At 43.7% G+C, this 21,697-nt stretch overlaps 1 protein-coding gene across 4 annotated transcripts in view; it reads right to left on the bottom strand.

The window, feature by feature from the left end:
• The window catches only part of LOC146204954 (ecotropic viral integration site 5 ortholog-like), a 235,032-nt gene that overhangs the window by 51,565 nt on the left and 161,770 nt on the right, over positions 1-21,697 (bottom strand). For all 4 annotated transcript variants that reach the window (XR_014704094.1, XM_084589640.1, XM_084589639.1 and 1 more), the window contains 7 exons: positions 13,706-13,999; positions 10,376-10,583; positions 7,689-7,988; positions 5,975-6,100; positions 5,414-5,557; positions 979-1,068; positions 735-832 (listed from right to left, as the gene is read on the bottom strand). Coding sequence is in view for 3 of the 4 variants with exons in the window: in XM_084589639.1 (XP_084445765.1) it covers positions 735-832; positions 979-1,068; positions 5,414-5,557; positions 5,975-6,100; positions 7,689-7,988; positions 10,376-10,583; positions 13,706-13,999 (1,260 nt within the window). In the remaining variant the exon portion in view is untranslated. The remainder of the gene's footprint in view (positions 1-734; positions 833-978; positions 1,069-5,413; positions 5,558-5,974; positions 6,101-7,688; positions 7,989-10,375; positions 10,584-13,705; positions 14,000-21,697) is intronic.

The following is a 21,697-nucleotide window of genomic DNA, read 5'->3' as shown; positions in this document are numbered from 1 at the left end:
GAATAAATGTTCTGAAACCAAAATGATCACAGATTGTTCAGCTGTATTTTTCTAGTGCCCTTTCTTATTTTTTTTTTTTTCAGATAAACGTGCATGTTATATGCAAGGACATTTTTTTTTTTTTTTTCATGGAGTTCAAAGTTAATGCGAATTATATGCAGGGCCGGGTTATATGCAAGTAAATATGGTAAGCGGCTGAAGGTTGCAGTAGCTGCAAGACTGTGTGAAGGTGAGAAAAGTGAAGCTGAAGCTATGCGGTTAGCTGTCCCCAAAGATAGGGCCATCTGTTTATCATCATGCCAACCACTGCATGCAGGTCTGAAATGTAAAAGTGACTTGAAAGAAGGAAATTCAGGCTTTAGTATGGCTATTTTGACGATATCTGGCTACGCTGGTCATACTCAGATGTGGTCTCACTTTAGGAGCCCGTTCAAACTAACCTCTGTGAAGCCCACAGCATTTGAATTAGAGAACGTCCAATGCCATAGATTTGCAAAGAACTTGGCAAAGACCGTGCCAGAAGTTCAAATTATATGAATTTCTGAATTAAAGGAGGCCAAATTATCGAGCTATTAAAGTAATCAGTAAGAGACACCATGCACCAAACTAAGCTCCATGTGGCAGCTGTTATGACCAAGTAAACACATCAAGAGTCTTCAGGATTATGCATGTTGAAGGAAAGTAGGTGAGTGCTCAATAGCAACACCCCCATTACTCAAAGCCAAAATACTTACTTTTTTATCTTCTTACTATTGTACTTCACTTGCAGAGCCAGGTTTATAAGATAATCAGGATCTGTTTCACACTTGCTTGGCATTTCCTTTTGGAAGTACTGCGCAACAAAAGGACATATAAAATAGTCAGAAATACATTAAACAGAAAGGCACATGACAGTTAAAACACAAGGCCTAAACACAAGAAAAAAAAATGGCCAAGTAAAATCTAAGAAGAAAGTTAGTGAACAGTATCTTGTCTTACCCTTAACATGCCTTCCATGTCCAGTTGGAGTATGTCTTCTTTACAAAATTGGAGAATGGCTATGGCTATCCTGAAAATCATCTCCATACCCTGTGAGTAATAAAAAAAACAACCTGATCATTCCAAACTCCAAAAAGCCACAGGAACTCCACACACGTCAGCAGGGCTTAATTAAATGGCCATTAGGACTGCAGGTTATATAAATGAAAACCAATAAGACAGTTCCAGCCACTTTGCAGGTGCAGTGTTCTCAGATAAGGCTACAAATATGAATGACTTCTTTTAAAACACTTGTACCAAATTTTTAACTAGTTCAGATTGCTCAAACATACCTAAGCATGCCAAAGACAAATGCATCATGTACCAAATCTATATTCAGGTGAAAGCCTTCAATGACTCATGACTCGCCAGCGTGTCCGTGCATTAGCAGCGAGCGTCCGCAAGAAGTGTCCCACTTCTTTGCGGGATATCGCGGGATTCCACTTGTCAATCATCCTGATGACATCATCAGAAAAACAAAAATCTTGTCTCCACCCGAAATCGAACATCTATCCCTCAGATCCCCAGCACAGTGCTTTAACCAACAACACCACGCCCGGGATCGTGAAACACACATCATAATCCTCCTTGTCTATCATGAGGATGATTGTAGCAGGATTCCGTGAGTAACAGATACTGAACGTTTCCTTTCCTGTTAACCAATTATAGAATGCTAATGAACTTTGATGCATTCAACGGAACGCTGGTTGTGTTCAACAAGGGGCGCGCAGTGTAGCATGTGAAGCACCAACGCTCCGGCTTTCGCATTTCTCCACTGCTAATTCTACAGTGCTCTCAAAATTTTTGTGGCAAGCCGCTGCATTCCTATCCACAACAATGTAAATATGCCATCTATTCATGTGCAGCTGCACTAAGGCAGTTTAAGTTCCTGTAAGTTCTATGCTAACTAAAATTACATTTTCTGCCCTGATCACATTCCCAAAACCAAAGAGACAGTAAATTAAAAATTTGGAAGGCTGACAGTGCATCACTGTTAAAGGGACACTGCAACGGTTTTCAAACGTACCAATACTATAGGCTTTTGAAGTACAGATTATTCGTTGATCATGCCTGTGAAGTTATTTTTTCGATTATGCATAAAACACCTGCGCAATCGTCGACTGAAATTGCGCAATTCAAATTTCCCGTGCCCCGCGCGACAGCTACAGAGGAGGAAAGCGGAAGGAGAAACCTCGCTTCACTGTCCGTCGTGACATCACCGTGAGGAGCCGGAGGCATTCAGAGCCAACGGAGGGGGTTTTCGGCGTGCGCTGTTTCTCGTTTTGTGTGCGTTGTGGACGTACAAAGCACATCAATTTAGTGTTGTGCACCTGATACAATACAGCTCAGCATGTGTTCGGATGCACGAACAGCTGTGGACGCGACGATGTAATCTTCCATTGTAATAAAAGCTCGCGGCGCAATGCGGCGTTGCTGAGAAGAGAGATAAATTCAAGCCAACCAAAGGAAACATTCTACTCAAAGCATTTTCGTAACTGTGACTACATGCAGTTTGTTTCTAATGAGATTTCTATAAGGCTTTGCAAAAAGGCATGGCTGAACCATAATGCGGTTCCTTCTGTTTTCTTATACAAAACAGTCGGGACAGTCATCTGCGATCAGTTCATGGACTGCAATCTCATGATGGGACGGTCAGACAGCATCGGCGCATGGTTGTACTTGCGTGTCTCAGTTTCTTACTTTTTCTTTTTTTCTTTTTTTTTTTTTTTTTTTTTTTTTTGCAAAAAAGCTTCGCGCAACGACTTCTGTGCTAAACATGGACAACTCGTCAGTAGCACGCGCTGATGATTTTTGCGAACTAGCAGATGATTAAGAAGAGTCCACTGCTATGTCGAAGCTAGGTTGTGAAGACTGCAAGATCTTTTCCAGCATGGCACGTGCCTGATATGTTCGTGGAACCCTTATGGGAGCATTATTAGAAGATAAGGAGTGTACCGCTCAACTGGGTATAGGCGCATTCAGGTAAGGAGCACGAAGAGTGAAGTTTCCTTCGGTGCGTCTAAGCAATCAATCATCGGCGTTGTTCATACATCACCTGGCGATTTTGCACCCGTTGCTGCCTCGTCATTTTACATTTTACATAGTCCTGTCTCGTTTGGGGATGCACATTAAGTTGGAAATAAAAACGACGAAGCTCTTTCTAAGAAAACAGATTTCGGAAAACGGTTTTCTCACGAAGGTATGGGTGCGGGGAAGCTGCAGCTTGGCTTTCAACATACGTCAGCCGTCAATTCACTAAACGTGTATTCTATAGGCTTTCAACGTCTGCTAAATGTCATATGACTCAAGCGGCATTCTGCACGCATTTGACTTTGTCTCCAGAACAATAGCCCTGTCAATGCCTCGTAAGCATTGCAGAGCTCTGCAAACATGCTTCGCTTATTGTTCATTTGTCTGGTGGTAGCTGTGTACTGCTTCACCCTTTCTATAACATTCTTTGTTTCTCCAAGGCATTCAAAGCAGGATTCGGTACACCAAGATTTGTGTTCATTTTGCACAACAATAACCTTTCGGGGCAGGGCGGGAGGCCTGAGACGGAGGTAGTCGGCAAAGGCATTGTTCGCTGCCCTTCCTTCCCAGGAAAATGCGGGCCGAGGTTTTGCTAGGGCAGTGTAGTTTCTGCTACTAATGACACACACTACTTTTCAAAATGCCTCACTGTAGCCAAAGCAAGTTTTCATGCCAAATCTGCGCTCCCCACAACGGAAGTGCTGCATCGTTTGTGGGCGCATCTGGTACGGATACATGCGGTATTTCTTCTGCCTAATTTTAACTAACCTGATATTCAATTCGCAGCATGAAAAACAATGGCTTTCTGCTGAAAGCCCAACTTTTGCAAAAAGTGCTGCAGTGTCCCTTTAAGGAGTATTGTCACGGCCAAAATCCAGCAAAAAAGAAATGATACAAAAAACTGACTGCCCAAGAAGTACTGAACACAAGACAGCATAATATTAATTTCTACTTCATGAAAAAGCATAAATAAGCAGTATATTCAGTTGTTCAATTGTGCATGTGATTTATCAAGGACAAAACTAGCCAGGAGGTTATGTGAGTGGCAACTAAAACTCACAGCCCTGTCCACGCGTGGAGGTGAGAGTAAGCCTGCTATGCTTTAATGTGTGTTTAAGAAATTATGTGTTTACAAAAATACCTAATATCTATGTTCTTGGACTATTTATTGTGCATCATGGAGACATCTGTCCCCGACAATGCATTACAAAGAAATTCTATAAAGTGAAAATTGCACTAAGAGTTAGCGCACATCTCTCCTGCCCTTCCCGTTTGTCCGATCACTGACTTCTGCATGCTGCAATGTATAAAATGATCAAAAGAATTTGCAATACACAACTGACAGCAACCTTAATACAATAGCCTTCTTTTACATCTTCTGGAAGTTCCTTTACAAAGCCAGATAACAAACCACCAGACAACAAACCAGTAAAGCTTATCTTAACCTGACATTCATCTCAATGTTAACATATTAAGATAAGCACCAGATTGGAAGCTTTAAACATGAGGCACTTGATGATCCATCAATTTTGGTATGTCAAAGCAACATACGTTTTCTATGTTCAATAAAAACGCTCAGTGCCAAAAAGGCATTACTGCGGTGGATACAAGCTCTTATAAAACAAATCCGCTGTGTTTCATATCACCACCTCATTTTGTAGAGCATTCCAATCCTCGATGGTTCGTACAAAAAAATAATACCGGAAAATATTTGTCATTGAGCAGTACGGTTGTACTTTATCACTATGATCAATTCGTGAGGATATATATAGTTTGGTGGGTGCAATTTTGATAAGGACAAAACTCCTATTTCATCGTGATAGATCATGTAGAACAGCTTCAAATGCAGAGCCCTGCGGCATTCACTCAATGGAACACAGCCCAATTCCTTTTTCAGTTTGCTTGTACTAAGTAAGTGATCATAGATGCCAAGGGCAAATCATGTAGCAGAAGATTGTATGTGCTCAAGCATTTGTACATGAATATTATAAACAGCTATGAAGGATGCTGCAGTAGAGGACTCTCAATTGATTTCAATCACCTGGGGTTTTCTGATGAACACCGAAACCTCCTCAATGTGTTGTCAGTAGTCTGAATTTACTTCAACCTGGCCGCTGCAGCTGGTGTCAAATCTGCTAACTTTCACTCAGCAGCTAAATGCCTCAGCTACTAAGCCGCCACCAAGGCATGTGAAACATGAGATATATGATGTGCACCTTGCAATCAGGACTAAAAACACCTCAGTGGAACATAATGTGCCCTAAAATAAGAATGCAGAAGTAGGGAGCAATTACAATATAACAAAAGTCCCAAGGGCTGCAAGAAATTCAAAAGAGAAATAAGCAGTCAGCTTAGCACACCTTACCTCTGAGAGGAAAAGGTCCATGACGCGGCATGCTAGGGTGTGCGGCAAGCAGGATGTGAACAGAGTGAGGAACCACGAGGAGGCATACATAGATGTATGAAAGCTCTGAGCCTGGAAGTGCATGTGGATCTCTGGCACCAGCTCCTGCACATGGAATAGTACACACACGAAGCAAGGAAATTAGTAGGGAAACTGCACCACACAGGCCAGGCCTGAGGGAGATCCGTTAGTAGACTTCCACATCACACTTCTGGATGTTAAAACAAATATGCGCATTTGGAACTACAAACCTGACTTTTTTATCACACTCATCCTCCAGTGCTATCGGATAACTTGTCCTCACTTGTTCTCCGACACCAAAGCTATGCTGCATTCCATTAATTTATTATATCATGTAGACAATGGGACCTGCTTATAAGTTGATGCCTTCAGAATGAAAAGTTACATTACTGACAGCTCTCCAGCAAGACAGGCCACCGCAGCAAGCATCCAGTGAGGAGTCATTAGGAGCAACAAGCAACTAAGAGCAGTTCAATCAATGTCAGTCACTTGAAGACCCACCTGTACAAGGCACTCCAGCTGGTACATGCAGAGCCCCAGTTCTGCCATGCTGGGCTTATATATCTCACGCAGACGATAATCTTGCATCATGCGCACCAGCACCGTAAACGTCTCCTCCTCAGGCATCTGCACAATGGTTACGCATGAACAGAGCAATTGATCAGCTTCTGCAAATCAACAGCCCAGGACACGGCATACAAACATAGCTACTTGTTCTTCACATTTGTGCCAAGGGCAAACAAAGCCCCTACTAAGTAAGAATGGCACAATGAGCAGCTTGTTCTGCACATTTTTTTCCGTAGCAAAGGAATGATTCTACTAATAACGATTTTAACCCACATGGTGAGTTCAGTTACATATGTCATTTTAAATAAATTAGCTATCTTAATGCAGCAGCTGCCAATTTTATTGGTGCTGGTAAATATAATTTCTCCACTCATTTTCACAACCAAAATGCATCACCATGCTCAAATGCCAGCGCTCCACGTAGAAGTCCTGCCAAAGCACATCTTTATGCTGCATATCTTCCTCTACTAGATGTCACTATATGCGCGACTAGCAATGATTCCCAATACCTTTCTCTACAAATACCATCTGTCGCATAGATTCCCAGGAAAAAAAAAAAAAAAAAAAAAAAAAAAAAAAAAAAAAAAAAAAAAAAAAAAACAATGATGGCAAGTGCACATTCAAAACTATGTTTTCGTCAAATGGCAATGGCAGTACTTTACTCTGCTAACACTACAAAAGCAATAACAGAATTTGTCTCAGCTATAGTTAAGGCTATAATTGCTATAGTCATGGTGATGCAGTCAGTGTGTCACTATAACGTCCCACGCCCACTCCACGCCAAGTAGCTCATTTAATGTCAGGGGCCTAGAAACTTTGGCAAGATAATGTACAGCCTAGAGCAAAAGTGGTATTAAACTCGCAGATGAAGACCGAGCTCAGGAAAACTGCATCTAAACGCCATCTAGCAACAGTGACAGAGGCAGCGACTGTGACACGTGCATGTGAATACAATGGAGCACCTCCAGGATTGTCTCGATCCCAGACAGCAGTTGCTAGATAGCTTTGAAATGCAGTTTCCCCCAGTTCTACCATTTGCTGCGTATTGTATACCACTTATTCTCACGACTGTACATCACTTGTATAAACGCACTACCAGAAGCACAAGCTGAATGGCACTATATTAGGCACAAATACTACTTATGTAGTTTAGAAATGCAAACAACATCTCCTACCACCCTATTTTGCTATCTTCTACCATCCTATATATTGCAATGTCATTTTCCACCATGGATACATCCATACAGTGTTCCGGTATGCCCCAAAGCAAACACAACATTACAGCAGCACGCAATCAGTCACCATTTCAATTTCGAATCACATGCCGGCCATGACATCTTTCCTCGTCATCCTTTTTTTCTTCTTCTTTTCCTGCTTTCCCTCTTCTGTTCGTGCGCTGAAGTGATAGTGGCTAAGTAAGTGCCAACTGACAGGCCTCCTTGCTCGGCTGTTTACAAAAAATGTGCATGAGAATTGCACAGAAGTGTGTGTGCAAAGAGATTAGAATGGGTATTCTTGAAGGCCACTCCACGTCCCTTCACTTTAAATTGTTTGAAAGCATGAAGAGGTTTTCAGTAACAACAAACTTCCTCCTAGAAAACATACTTCATCCTTCATCACATCAGATAATGGACTCAAATGAACACACCTGGAGGAGCAAAAGCCCAACGATGAAGGCACTCCCCTGGCAGTAGCCCACCTCCCGGTCATGAAGGGAGTAAGCCTTCATGACATTGAAAAGGCCCTCCTGGCCAGGGCCATCCTTGTCGCGAAAGAACTCGTGCTCAGGGTAGGTGCGTGCAATGTCGCGTCGGATCACCTTCTCGCAGGGGGAGCTTGCCTTGAGGTATTCGGCATATTGCTCGCGTGCTGCACATGCAGGTGCATTGCAGAGCAGCTGCCACGCAATAGCCCGAAAGTGCTGTGGGATACCTTTGCGCACTTGCTCCTGCGCACATTGAAAGGGTAGTTTGAGGAGAAAGACAACCCTTCACTTCTCACACATGAAAAGGAGTGAACACGAAATACTATGACAGCATGAGAGAAGCAAGACGGAGAGTCTAAGAAAAATATAACGATGTACATCAGCACAAAATAGAATTCAGGTACAATAAAAATTCAAAGAGAGTGGCAAACCGATCATTTGTTTCTGTTTACAGGGGTAAATAGAAGCACTGCCAATCAAAAGAAACCATTTATGCCCACTTCAATTCCAACTGGTTCCAAATAGCTTCCAATTTGTACTAACTATGCTTTCAAAAATTTCCAAAAAGTCCTCGACAAATTCACAGCTTCAAAATCTGGACATGTGTAACTGCTTCTTAAATTCAAGCTGAAAATAAAAGGAATCATTAGGCGACTATCACTGCAGTGTTTTAGTACCACCAAGATTGAATAGAGGTGTCCACACACTTCATTAGCTGTAATTGTAACATTACCGCCAACAAAACGTAAGTGCCAAATGACATAGCAGCTTGGCGCTAACAAACACTAACTTCCAACCAGACAGAAGCAGACTTGAGCCTCGGTAGCCACGTTAATCCTGAGCTAAATGCGTGAGACCATTGTCCTCTATGCCCAAGAAGTAAACTATAACAAGTCAAAACCACATTATTATGAATCTATGTACAATTTTGGCTACACAGTAGCTATAACCAAAAAAAAAAGTTTTACTAATGACCTCTAGTGCCTTCATCCCATGGGTGCTCTAAAGACCCTTTAACCAATAGTCTGCTATATAGGTTTGGTTTTTGGTTTACGTCCCAAAGCGACTCAGGATAGCTCCGGAAATTTCAACCACCCGGGGTTCTTTAACATGCACTGACAATGCGCAGTACACGGGCGCCTTGCTTTTGCCTCCATCAAAAAGTGGCCACCACAGCTGGGATTGGATCCTGTGTCCTTGGGTTCAGCAGTCGATTGCCCTAACCACTGCATCACTGCAGCGGGGCCTTCAACAAATAGTCATTAAATGAATGACTAAATGAGCACTGCTCCACAGGGGGCTCTAACAGCTATCAAAAGCCTAATGACTGAATATGGCACCAATAAAGAGTATCACAGCAAACCCACAGCTGCACTGGGCAAAGCACCAGTCAAACTATTAAAAAATGATATATTAGTTGCTGTTTTTTTTTATTTTAGGCAGCATGTTACAACATAGTATTTAAAAAAAAAATACTTTGAGGAACAATGTGGCCAGGCACAAGAAACAGCGACCAGCATTATCTCGATTTTGCCACAGTCAAGAAAAAAAAAACATATCTGGTAGCTCAAATAACTAAAGCATATTTAAAATATGACATTAGCTCCAAAAACAGTAATGACATCTTTAGAAAAATAAGCACTCTATACTGAACCGAGCAGCACAAACATTGGGCCCAGTGTTGGTACTACATCGGTAACAACTGGTCGTACATTGGCTTGGACATCGCCAACACAGTACCAACACTGGGCCCAAGATGTGTGCTGCCTGGGTACCCAAGATGTGTGCTGCCTGGGTAGAAGTTTTGGGCTTACTGTTTACATTAGGAAAAGATCAGTGACGGTCACTGGAGGCAATACAAGTGCTTGGTGTAACATTATTCAACCTTGAAGATCAAACCTTGACTCAATTTTTTTTTTTTAACGCCCATATGTAACAGGCAATGAACAATTCATTTTGTTTGCAATCCCACTTTTATAGTGTCTGCTTTTCATCAGAAGCTGAGCTACTACTGCTCCAAGTAAAATTATATTCCAGCATGGTAAGGACATTACTAGATGAGCATAAGTCATTACTCACCATGTACAGTCGTGAGCAAAAGTGGAGAGACCACGCTAACTGCTACGATTGCTTTTTTTATGTATAAAGAGATGTGCCAGAGAAAATTGCTTGGGCAAGAAGGCAAGTATATTATGCATGGTACCTAATGCATTTCTCAGAAATAACTGTTTCACTGTCAGAAAAAGCTGGCGGGCAGTTTTCTCAAAGCGCATGATCTCTCCACTTTTGCTTACGACTGTACATAGCTTGACATCTCTACACAATATACGTACAGGCCATTTGTTACTTACTCAAATAGGACCTTAAAGGAAGGTAAAGATGATTCAGTACTACACCTATTCACCACGAAGTGCTCAAAAGTAGCTGTAAAATCACAAATTGTTAAAAAATTTTATTTCTCCAATAGATTTCTGATTTACCTTACACATGGCAAGTCTGGACTGCTTTAGGACATTAAACTCCATAATCTGAAACTAACCTAAACCAATAACTTTCCTAGCATTTCAAATGGAGCATACAGCTCTCACTTGCCAGTGGTGTACTGTGTGATTTGACTAAATCATACAAACCTTGACATAGGCATTTTTCTTCTTGATGTACGAGTCCCATTCATTGACCATTCTTCCCCAGAGGACCCAGGCATCCTCAGAGTCATCATCTAGAGCAGCACTCTGCTGACTTGCACCTGATGCCACTGACACCTGGCTAGTGTCTGAAGACTTTCGCGAGTGTGTCGAGGTCAGCGAGTTCAGAGACTTGGAGTCAGATTCCAAGAGCCTGGGTAAAAGGTGCAGGGGCATTTTTCTTTTGAACATGCACAGCAACTGTTCCAACCTGCTGTGTAATCGCACAAATGTCAGAAGAGAGTATATAGACAGCAAGTCCTTTCATACATTCTTATATTACCTCAGTCACATGACCGCCGAAAAGTGCAATGTTACATAACACCCTATTTCAGTCACTGAATGCCATTACTCTTCTGGTCTGAGCCACCAGTGAATATAAAATGCAACTAAAGGACACGACAGGGGTTTAGGCATACCTCATTCTTCTCTATTTGCAAAAAAAAAGAAAGGAAAACAGCGCAGAGTCAAAGCCTATCATATGGATCTTGAGGCAAACACACTGATGCAGTGCTGGTTGGTTAACAAAAACTTTTCAGAATCATCATCACCGCGATGATGATGGCAACACTGCCATGACAGGCTGCAAATATAGCAGACTGTCTCCCGGTGATTATGTGCCCATAATTTAAATTTGTGATTTCCCTTTATGCCAGATGCCTGACAAATTTTGTCTTGTAACACAATTTTTTTTTTGTAAGAATAAAATTATGGTTTAGATAATAAACTTAAAACTGTTACTACACTGCAAACTGTTTTTCAGTGAATGAGTAACAGTTCAGCAGGACAACCAGAAAAATGCTACAAGACCAATTCAAGGCCAAATGGCATACTTTAAAGTGGAAACAACAAAATTGCATTTACAGCTAAGATCTTCCAGTCATTTTTCTAGAAGCCATAGTTTGACAGACAACTGAAATTTAGGCATCAAATCTTTTCCAGCACAATGAAAACTTTGCTATCTAAAGTGTTCAGTTCCATAGCGGTTCTGGTAGAAACGTGCAACGATAATTTTTCTATAAGCGCATGCACCCGTTTTTATGTAGCCCGATGCTGGAAACCATGTGCAGCAACCACGATGACGTCTGCTGGTCAACAAAAAGGACGCACCGAAGACAAATGTAAATTTCACCCACCAGACAGTAATTATGACATATTTAGTGTAGAGTAGCATGGATTTGAGTTTCCACCATCAAGGCTCTTACGGCGACGGTTTTAGTGAGCTTTATCACCGCTTCATCCAAGGAATTCAGAACATTGTGGTGCCATCTAGTGACAAAACCTGAAAGCATACCATTCGCGACGCAAAAGAAGCGGTGGTTTTTGATTAAGGGCACACTGGAGAGAGCACTAAATATAATAAAATACAACGAACATTCTGAGATGCGTTTTCAAATATTTCTGAGATGTGTTTACGTGGGGTACTACGGTGATAGTAACAGCGTTTCTCCACAAGATGTCGAATGAGTTGTTTTCACGAGATTTTCAATACCAAATTAAAATTGTAATGTCTTGTTTCTTTGATATTGTAGTACTCAATTTGTGTTATATAAGGCAAAATCTTGGCATTTTTACCATAATCCCATAACACAATCTGGCCAGTGTTCTGTCCCTTGAGGAATAATCGATGACAGCAGCCTGCTCCAAATCAACATTTGGAGCACTTCAGGCAATGAGCTAATGAGTATTAACCAGAATCACACCGCAAGGCCAGCGCCAGCTGCTCTAGCGAGCCTGCAGGATAAAGGCGGCACATGGGGCCCTGGACAGAGGGCTCCACTCAGGAAGAAAAACACTTCAGGCAATGAGCTAATGAGTATTAACCAGAATCACACCGCAAGGCCAGCGCCAGCTGCTCTAGCGAGCCTGCAGGATAAAGGCGGCACATGGGGCCCTGGACAGAGGGCTCCACTCAGGAAGAAAAACAAAAGTTTTATCCTCCTCCTCCTCAAGATTAACACTACCCTGCCCACTCCTATTCCCGTCTATGACCCACTATCAATAAATTCAACAGTTGAATTTTCCTTCTTTCAAAACACTTCTGGACCACTAGGGCCATCCAGTGGGTAGTAGCGGAACTATTGTTTTTGTTTTTCTTTTTTTGTTGCCTTCCACTATGTGACGGGATATAAGCCCCCACTTTGAGCCAGGTCAGATGACGCTCATTTTCACATAGCATCGTGCTCCACTGCCCCATGAAAACGACTCATTTTCTCAGAGTCTGAAGCATCTAGGCTGAAGTTTCTGGGCGATGACAGGAGCAGTCACACAAATGACAACTTCATTCACCAGATTTTAGCATCGACAGTGAAAGTGTGTCAAACCTACCAAGAAAGGCAACATTCATCTGCCGACAAGTTTCGGCTCTCCAAATCATGGCTGCTGCATGCTGATCGAAAGACATCCTGCCTGTTCTAAAGGTCACTGCTATTATGTGCAGCGTGTCAACTAATGTCTGCTGGGAGGGATCACTTGCCAATGGCAATGCAGAATCATGTCTTGTGCTATTGAAGTCACCACTAGAGACTGCATTTTGTCACAAAACTCTAAATATCCTGTGCATAACATGTTGACACATACTGAATATTGACAGGTGCTTGCCGCAGAAACCGTATTTCAACTTTTTTGTATTTCATTTGTGCAGAAAAAACGTATTATATGACAACTTCCTTTTTATAAAATTTTAATGAACAAATATGTTGATTGAGACTAATACCAATAGAAGGAGAACTTTCTCCTCTAAAATTTAATACTACATACTTTAGTATCAAGCATGTTCTGGTAACTGCAAAAAAAAAAAAAAAAAAAAAAAGAAGAAGCTACACACACACACACACACACATACATATATATATATATATATATATATATATATATATATATATATATATATATATATATATATATATATATATTAGATGCACCATTCAAACACTGCCACTTTTCTTTTTCCCGTGAGTAGGTTCATGACCAGATGCTCAGCAAAGGTCAATCAATCAATGTGAATACCTTATTGTCAAAAAAAAAAAAACATAACATCTTACAGCAACACCCAAGATCACTCAACCACAGGGCTTTTATCTCAAAGATAAAAGAACTCCTGCTCAGCTAGCATATATTTAAATTTTCTGCCCAGTGCTTAAAAAGCAGAAAGAAACATTTCTGCCCTCTGACACCTTTTCTTTAGCTACACTATCATCACTTATCATATCGACAACTTAAGATATGCAAAGTCACACAAAGCAGTGCAAGACCTGAAGTGAGAACCTTGCATACCTATTCTGCTCTTCAAGCCGTGCAAGAAGCTCCATATCGGCCTTGCTGACAGGTGTAGAAACGTCTGGGGTAGGTGCATCCACTGGGGTTGCACTGGTCACTGAGGGTTGGCCAGGGAGGGATTGTGGCGATGGACCCCCAGTACTGTTGCCGTTGGTAGTGGCTGTAGCGAGGTTGAGGGTGTTGGGGTGGTTGTGGTTAGCGTCGCCCCCTTGAAGAGAGCAGGGCTTAACCTCAGCCTCACTCATAGGCCCCTCAGGGTGGCTTGACCCATCCACACCCAGAGTGGGCTCTCTGAAAATTGAAGGAAAAACGATGTTTGCTTCAGCTACATCTGGCATATAATATGAAGCTTGCCGGTTATAAATACAAACATACTGCAGTCTGATGCACCTCAAGAACGGAGTGGTAAATACCCATCAAAGAAAGTCCTCCATCCAATGGTGTCGATCGGTAAATCTTGCGGGCAGCTTATTCTGTGCACTAGAGGGGAAGCTAGGTAGAACAGAGAGGGAGACATGCATTTGTTACCCCGCCGTGATGCATATTGTTTGCAGTAGGGGTGTAGCGGTGTGAATGGGGGATTTGGAGAGATGGTCAGTAGAAACCATTCTCCACAGGACAGGGACAAAAGCCCATCATCTTCTTTTTCCTGACTGGCCTTCTCAGCAGAGCCACAGAATGTTGTCCTCGAACATAGTATTCAATACGATTTCACATTTGCATGGTTAACCACCACGTCATGGGAACCCGTCGACGCCATTGAATGGAAGGCCACCTTTGATAAGTTTTGCCACTCTGTTCTTGAGTTGTATCCGACTATACCACAATACAATGTAACAAACAGCAGTTGGTAACAATAGACCATTGTCCACGGCATCCCACATTACATCACTGGCGAGTCAACAGCAACCAAAACCACTTTCTTCCTTATTTTTTTTTTCTTGTGCCAAGCTTCATATTTAGGGGTATACTTCTGATCAGGAGAGAACTTTCTACAAGGGTCTTGAACATGGGTAGAGCTTCACTGCAGACTCAAGTTGTATTTGGTCAAAATGGTCACGGCATCGATGAGGTTCCTTTCTCAGTCTATGGCAAATGATGACGTTAAAAGCAGCTATAAAGAGAACGAGTTTCATGATGAGCTATATTTGAGCACTATATCTTTCTTGTAATAACACACTAGTTTCCACCCAAGTGAACTTATACAGCTACGAAGGAAAGGTATCTTATGTAGCTGAATGGCTGCACTTGAGTGGATTATAAATTTATAATTACACCCTTATTAGAAATCTAATCCACCTTGGAGCATACTCCCCTAAACAGAGGGTTAATATCTTCCTATGCCTTCAACACACTATGCTCCACGCGGTTCACCTCCTACACATACACATAACTCAAACCAGTACAAGAGCTCATAAGAGGACTATTAACCTGCCAGTAGAATCACAACAAGAACAGTCTAGCTTGGTTTGATTCATTGGAGTTAATGTTCCCAAGAAACATTAGCTATGAGGGATGCGGTAGTGGAGGACTCCAGGAGGTTCAATCACCTGGAGCCTTGAATTATGCCTCCATAAACACTTAGACAGACAGACGGCCTACATTAAATTAAAGCAGTAACTGTACAGGCAAATATTTATATATTATTTAATGAACCAGGTGTCTCATTTCATTTAGCTTGGTTTGGAATATGGAGACCATTAAGGAAAAATTGAGCACGGAATGTAGGATACAGCATACTTTTTTATTTTCAGGGTGTATGTAGGTTCTGATGAAAATGTTTAATAGCTTTTAATGGCCAAGATAATAAAATTTTTAATAGCCAGGATATTAACTATTGCATATTGTCAGGCTTATCATTCAGGATTGAGATGCTACTCTGGGCAAGCTACAGTTTGTGTTCTATGTCTTCCAGCAGATCCATAGCAAACAAATGAAGGCAACTTTAATCAGAGCACCTGATGACAACAATGTTGAAAAACAAAGGACATTACTAAAGCAGCCTACAGACGTGAGGAAAAGGCATACCTCTCCCCCATCAATGGATGATGTTATTAAGAAAATTCCTTCAAATGACCAGCGAGCATATGATGGTACTGCTCCAGCTGTTCGGTTTCCTCCTGCCCAGTTGTATATGCATAGAGCTAATTAGGGTTAATGTCTCTCGTCTGCAGCTCCCCTTGCATACGTTCGCATACGTGTAGTCCCTGCTGATTTAATTACCAATCCTTTAATTTGCACCTCTAATATCCTAAGCGACCATGTTATCCAGCTACTGGTCATAAGTGACCACCCAACACACATAATAAACACCCACTTCAACCAAAGCCGTACGATCATGCCTCGTGTGCCTAGAAGTTGCCTGTTTGACTCTGCATTCAAGAAGCTCTGGAAGGTTGATTCAAACCCCACCCTCCCACCTCAAATCAGCAACCTAAGTTGGCAACTTCACCAAACTTTGTGACATCACGTGGTATCTTTACGTCACACAACCCGTTGACCAGTTGGGGCTCGGCCACTGCACCTACCCATTTCCACCTGTCAAAGCCGTGCCTGTGATTTTTCGCTCACGGCGCCGAAATGCCCGGATTTTCAGCAGAACGGGGACTTAAACGCTATCCAGTTTAAGGGCGGGCCTAGGTGACCTATGGCGGACGTCCCCACTCTGTGCTCACCCGTTAACGACGCGTAGCACACGCAGACTGCAAAGCACTTCAGGGGACACGTTGTGTGGAAAATATTGCGCAATATCCGGCCGCCGACTGCCGAAACGCCGCAGCCGCTGTTCAGCGTCGCTGGTCGTCAATTCGGGCGCTGAAGTAGCCTCTTCTCCGGGAACCACCGGCCAGACCGCCACTGAGGCAAGGGCGCCTGCGTCGGTTACAGAGCGCGTCTTGGAAAACGAACCCGCCGCTACTGCTTCCGCGCACTGATCCTGCAATCGCCGTTGCTCCTGAAGCATCTCGACCGTCCTGGCAGCAAGTCGGAGGGCATGCACGGAGACCAGTGGTCTTCCGCGGGCTTCGGCTGCCGAGTCGCATGTCTTCTCGCTGCCGCCAATTTGCATCTCTCGCAGCCGCACGTCGCCCGCCTACTCAGTATCACTGCCCAGCTCTACCCAGCCAAGAACGGAGCGTTTACAGTCGGTCGAAGGCACACTTGCTTCAAGTATTCCGCGGTGGCGCCGGCTAGACCGCCGGTACGACACTCCATAGCAGCACAATCCACGCAAACGGACCCGTATAGTGACGACAGCCTTGTATGGCATAAAGAACACCACATAACGTTACTCCATAAGTTCCAACTGACTCACATGTAGGAACACTAGCATGTCGTGCATGTCACAGAAGCAAGCGCTCTCGAGTAGCCGAATCGCGGCCAAACCATGGCCAAACCAAAGAATTGACTAGAGCGATTTCGTTTCAGCTGGTTATTTGCGCGCTCAGCCGGGATTTAAAAGCGCCAACCTCGCGGACCATTCGCTGACGGGTGCTAAACAGGTGCGCACCCTGCCCAAATCACGGTGACACTTTGACTGCCCTACTATCGATGTCGGCAAGGTCATGTCCGCAACCGTTGTGTCGTTCTAAGAAGAGTTAGGATCAAACGAATGGCTGTGGTCGATAGAGGATGACATGAGCATGCTGCAGAAAAAAAAAAAAAATATGTCGATAGGATAAAATGTAAAAGTAAAATCAAATATACGTCTACATTAGCCATATGACTAATGTCGGCGTGACTAATAAATGTGACGACACGGGCCATTCGTTTAACCTACACCAGCTACACCAGTGTAGGAAATCTCCTATACCTACATGGATTTTTGCTGCACTAGTGTAGGTGGTGTACTTTAAAAAATGGCCCTGCCAACTGGAAGTGAATGTGTCTCTGGCTTTATAATTGGTTGTCGGGAAAGGAAAGGCGCAGTATCTGTCACACTTTCTCTGGCCAAAAGTCTTCGCAGACTACAGGCCGGAAATTGCCGCACCACTAAAAAATAGAGAACAGACAACACGAAACCTGTAAACACTGCGGACAGAGAGGTACACTAGACCCCATATAATCTCGCAATGCCCCTTTTCGCCCGGGGCAATGGCCAACGCTCTAGATTCGGAAGCTTGGTAGCCCCTTCTACAAAGCGAAAACCTTGAGACCCGAAAAGAAGTCGTCCGCCAGGCGGCTGAGGCCGCGAAGAATCAGTGTATTCTTGCGCACTCTTAGCACTCTCAGTCGCGGAGTTCCAGCCCCCTATTCGGGTCTGGGTATCTGAGTGGGGGACTAGGGGAACCGCCTATATCGGTCGCAGTAAAGTTTTCAATCAATAAATCAATCTGGACACCTCAACCGCGAGTAAGGAAAGGGAGGAAGGTGGGAGTAAAAGCGGAAAGAGAACGAGGTGCCGTAGTGGAGGACTGTGGAGTAATTTCGATCACCTGCGGATCTTTAACGTGCACTGACATCGCACAGCACATGAGCCTTCGAGTGGGCCCGGGCCGCGGCCGGCGCCAATGGGCTCCCGTAAGATGGAACTCACCTAGTAATTGTAAGGGCATCGAGGCCCCTTAAGGACCGCTGCCGCACCTTCCCTGTATATAAAATAAATGTACATTCATTCATTCATTCATCGAAACGCAACCGCCGGTGGTCGGGACAAGGAAAGAATTTCCGCTGTGCGGCAGCAGTCCTGGCCTTGTTAGCAATAGCTAAGGGGCGCGCGATGTTCCGTGTGTATCAGCACTGGTCAAGCTTTCGCATTTCTCCAGTGCAGATTCTGCAGTGCTCTCCAGTGAGTGGCTAAACAAAAACTGTTTGTAAATGCACCACGGCCACCTTTTCGCAGAAAAGGCTTGGTCCTCCTAGCTAAACATAAGAAGCGAAGCATGCGCTTAGAAAGCCGATACATCATCGATGCCGTCATCACAGAAGATGAAGACGCTAGGACGGCCGAAAAATATACCGAAGATGAACCGGATGAAATATAACGAGACAAAATTTTATCCCCGTGTTTTTTGTTTGCTTTTTATCGAGTGAATGATTTCTCATTCGTCACTGCAGTCTCAGTTTTTATTGCAATAAGAGGTGCGCCACCTACCAAGGTGGACAGGCGGCAAAACGAAGAGATGGTAATCTCTCATTTCCTCGTGTAGGGGAGACGCAAGAGGGGCGAAGGACTTGGATATAAAGAAAGGCTCGGGTAAAACGAAAAACGATTTGATCGCCCCTAAATCCAGGAAGGAGAACAGGAAAATTTAGGGAACGTAAGCAAATAAAGGCATCTCATATTCACAACTTCACATGCACCCAGTCTTAGTATACACAATGCTAACGCATATACCCCATCGGATGGATTGTAATCATCGCCTATAAAAGAGGGCGTCAGCAGAGCTTAGATGTGATGTTAATCTCCTGAAATGGCCAGCAGGTTTCGCCTGCAGTGGCCAGATTATCAGAACCGGCACTATGAGCAAGGCGACATTAAAAAATCAAATATTAAGGCCCTACCTGCAGCTTCCAGCCTTTTTCGGCAAAAACAATTTTAATACGCAAAGTTTCTCTGAGCTGCAATTTGATTTTTTTTTTTTTACTTTCATTGTCCAAAATTCACTGCAACCTAGAAAAAAAATTTTTTTTTTTAAGAAAGAATCAGAATGAGCCTCGTATGAAAAGATGATTTGCACAGGTGATATACTGAAGCCCTTCTAGGTTTCCACTGGGTGCAATTTTGCTGCAGCAACCAGAAAATTTCACATACCTCGAGCGTGCGAAACCACTCAATCTAAATGATGAAAAAAAAAAAGAAAAACGAATTAACACAGCATTTAGTTCTAAATCACATCCTAAAACACTGAAATGAGCGCAACAGCAAGGTGTTCTGACTGTTTTGCGCATTTGAATGTCATGGCAGTTTCAGCGCAACAATGGAGTTCAGATGGTCTGTGCGAAAGGCGGGCCAAATAATTTATGCGAGGCCTTCGAGAAGTGTCGCGTTCCCACTGTTTTAAACGTGGCCATCTTCAAGCGACGCGACTTCGAGATCCATCCCCTGGTCGTTAGAACATCCCCTATCCCCAGTAGTTTCTCATCTCGCCCCAATACATTATCCACGAGTAAGAGGATTTTCTCTCTAAAAGACATGCCTTAAATGAGCAAAACGCAAACATCGCGCGGCTGTCCGTACCAAACTGACCACGACGAATGTGTGCCCCCGCTTTCCCGCTTTAAAAAAAAAAAAAAAAAAAAAAAAAAAAAAAAAAAAAAAAAAAAAAAAAAAAAAGAGGCAGGGGAGAAAAAGAAAAGCAGCGTCGCAGCTCCGAAACCTCTACCACGATTGAGCCACGTGGCATCTGCAGCGCTCCACACGTGGCAAAATGGAGAGATCTTCCTTTTTGCTCGTGTGGGGACGAGGCGAGAGAGACGAGGTACTATAGAACATAAACACTCGGATATAACGAAAAACCTGCATCAATCAAACTGTCCGCCCCAAAATTCAAGGAGAAGAAGGTTTAGGCAAATCGAGGCATTTTATAATCACAACTGTATCCCCATACGGCCTATGTCATCCCACTTCGTCACACACCACGAGTACACTGCTGACACCTATCACGTAACATGAATCGTGATCAGCACCTACGAATTTCTTCTAGTCATCCACAATTTCCAGTTCCTCTCAAATGTCGAACCCACACCATTTTTTTAACTTTTTTGCTACAGCCGCCGACTTGACCCTTTTTATTTCGTAAACAGGTTTCTCTTCCTCGTCCTCTAAATAATAATGGACATAAATGTGAGACTTGTAGATGGAAGTACGACGAAAATAGATGCAGTGGCGTTTATAATTAATTACAGCGTCAACACAACGTGTTCGCTACAGGCGTTCGCAGTACAGCCATGTCGGAAAAAAGGAGGATTGCTCTTGAACTTTTCGCGTTAGCCGCTGCTGTGAGATGTCGCGAGACGTGCCTCTTGAACGAAAGCAGGTGCTATTGCCGCGTGACATGAGTTACGGTGCCCATGCGCATTACCTCTACTTAGTTCGTAACGTCCGAACAGCCACCGCGGTTCAGGTTCCCAACACTGGGTGGCGGGCACGTGCTAGGTGTAGCTCTTGGAACCGCAGCGACGCCTTTTCGTGCTGATATAAAAACCTACTAACTGCACATATACTGCTTCCCTCGGAAACGTAGGCGCTTTATAACCGCGCCAAGAAAACAGATACTGAAATACAGGACACCTTGGCTTCGACAGTTCATGGCAGGGGGCGTGAAATGGCATCCCGGCTGTTCAAAACGTCCGCTAACGGAACCGCTACGTTTGCACAGGTGCGCTCGGACACATCGCCCGTAGAGACATTCGCAGTCATTTCCTGCACCTTACTGGTCAATAAACACCACTCCTCTCTGTTCTCCGACCGTTGCCGAGGCGACATCGGCCAGACGCACATCTGACCGCAAAACATAAAAGAAGGCGCGGGCAGCGCCGTATAGATACTCGACTCGGAGCTAAAACACAGACGAGTGACGGGGGCACAGCGGCTTCAGTCGGCTGCCTTCGCTATTGGCACTTACAAGCAGGACTCACATCGGAACTTGCAACAAACTCAGATACACCAAACCACGCCCTACATCGAGCAATTAACTGCACACGCGCGAGCACGCACACACACACACACACACACACACACACACACACACACACACACACACACACACACACACACACACACACACACACACACACACACACACACACACACACACACACACACACACACACACACACACACACACACACACACGTGGGCGCGCGCGCAAAACACGAGTTCTATCGGCGTCTAGAGCGTCTAACAACCTAGACAGCGGCGACGAGCGCTTGAGACAAGGGTGAAACTCCATTTGACTGCACTTTGCCTCACACTGACATCATGTGAACAATTAACAAAAGTTCATCGGGCCAGCGAACGAATATCATGCACATCGCGCATTATTTATA

The sequence above is a fragment of the Amblyomma maculatum genome, chromosome 1, assembly GCF_055883805.1.
Source record: "Amblyomma maculatum isolate TAMU_Amacu chromosome 1, ASM5588380v1, whole genome shotgun sequence".
In the NCBI taxonomy this organism is placed as follows: Eukaryota; Metazoa; Arthropoda; class Arachnida; order Ixodida; family Ixodidae; genus Amblyomma; species Amblyomma maculatum.
This window is presented reverse-complemented; position numbering and strand designations above follow the sequence as displayed.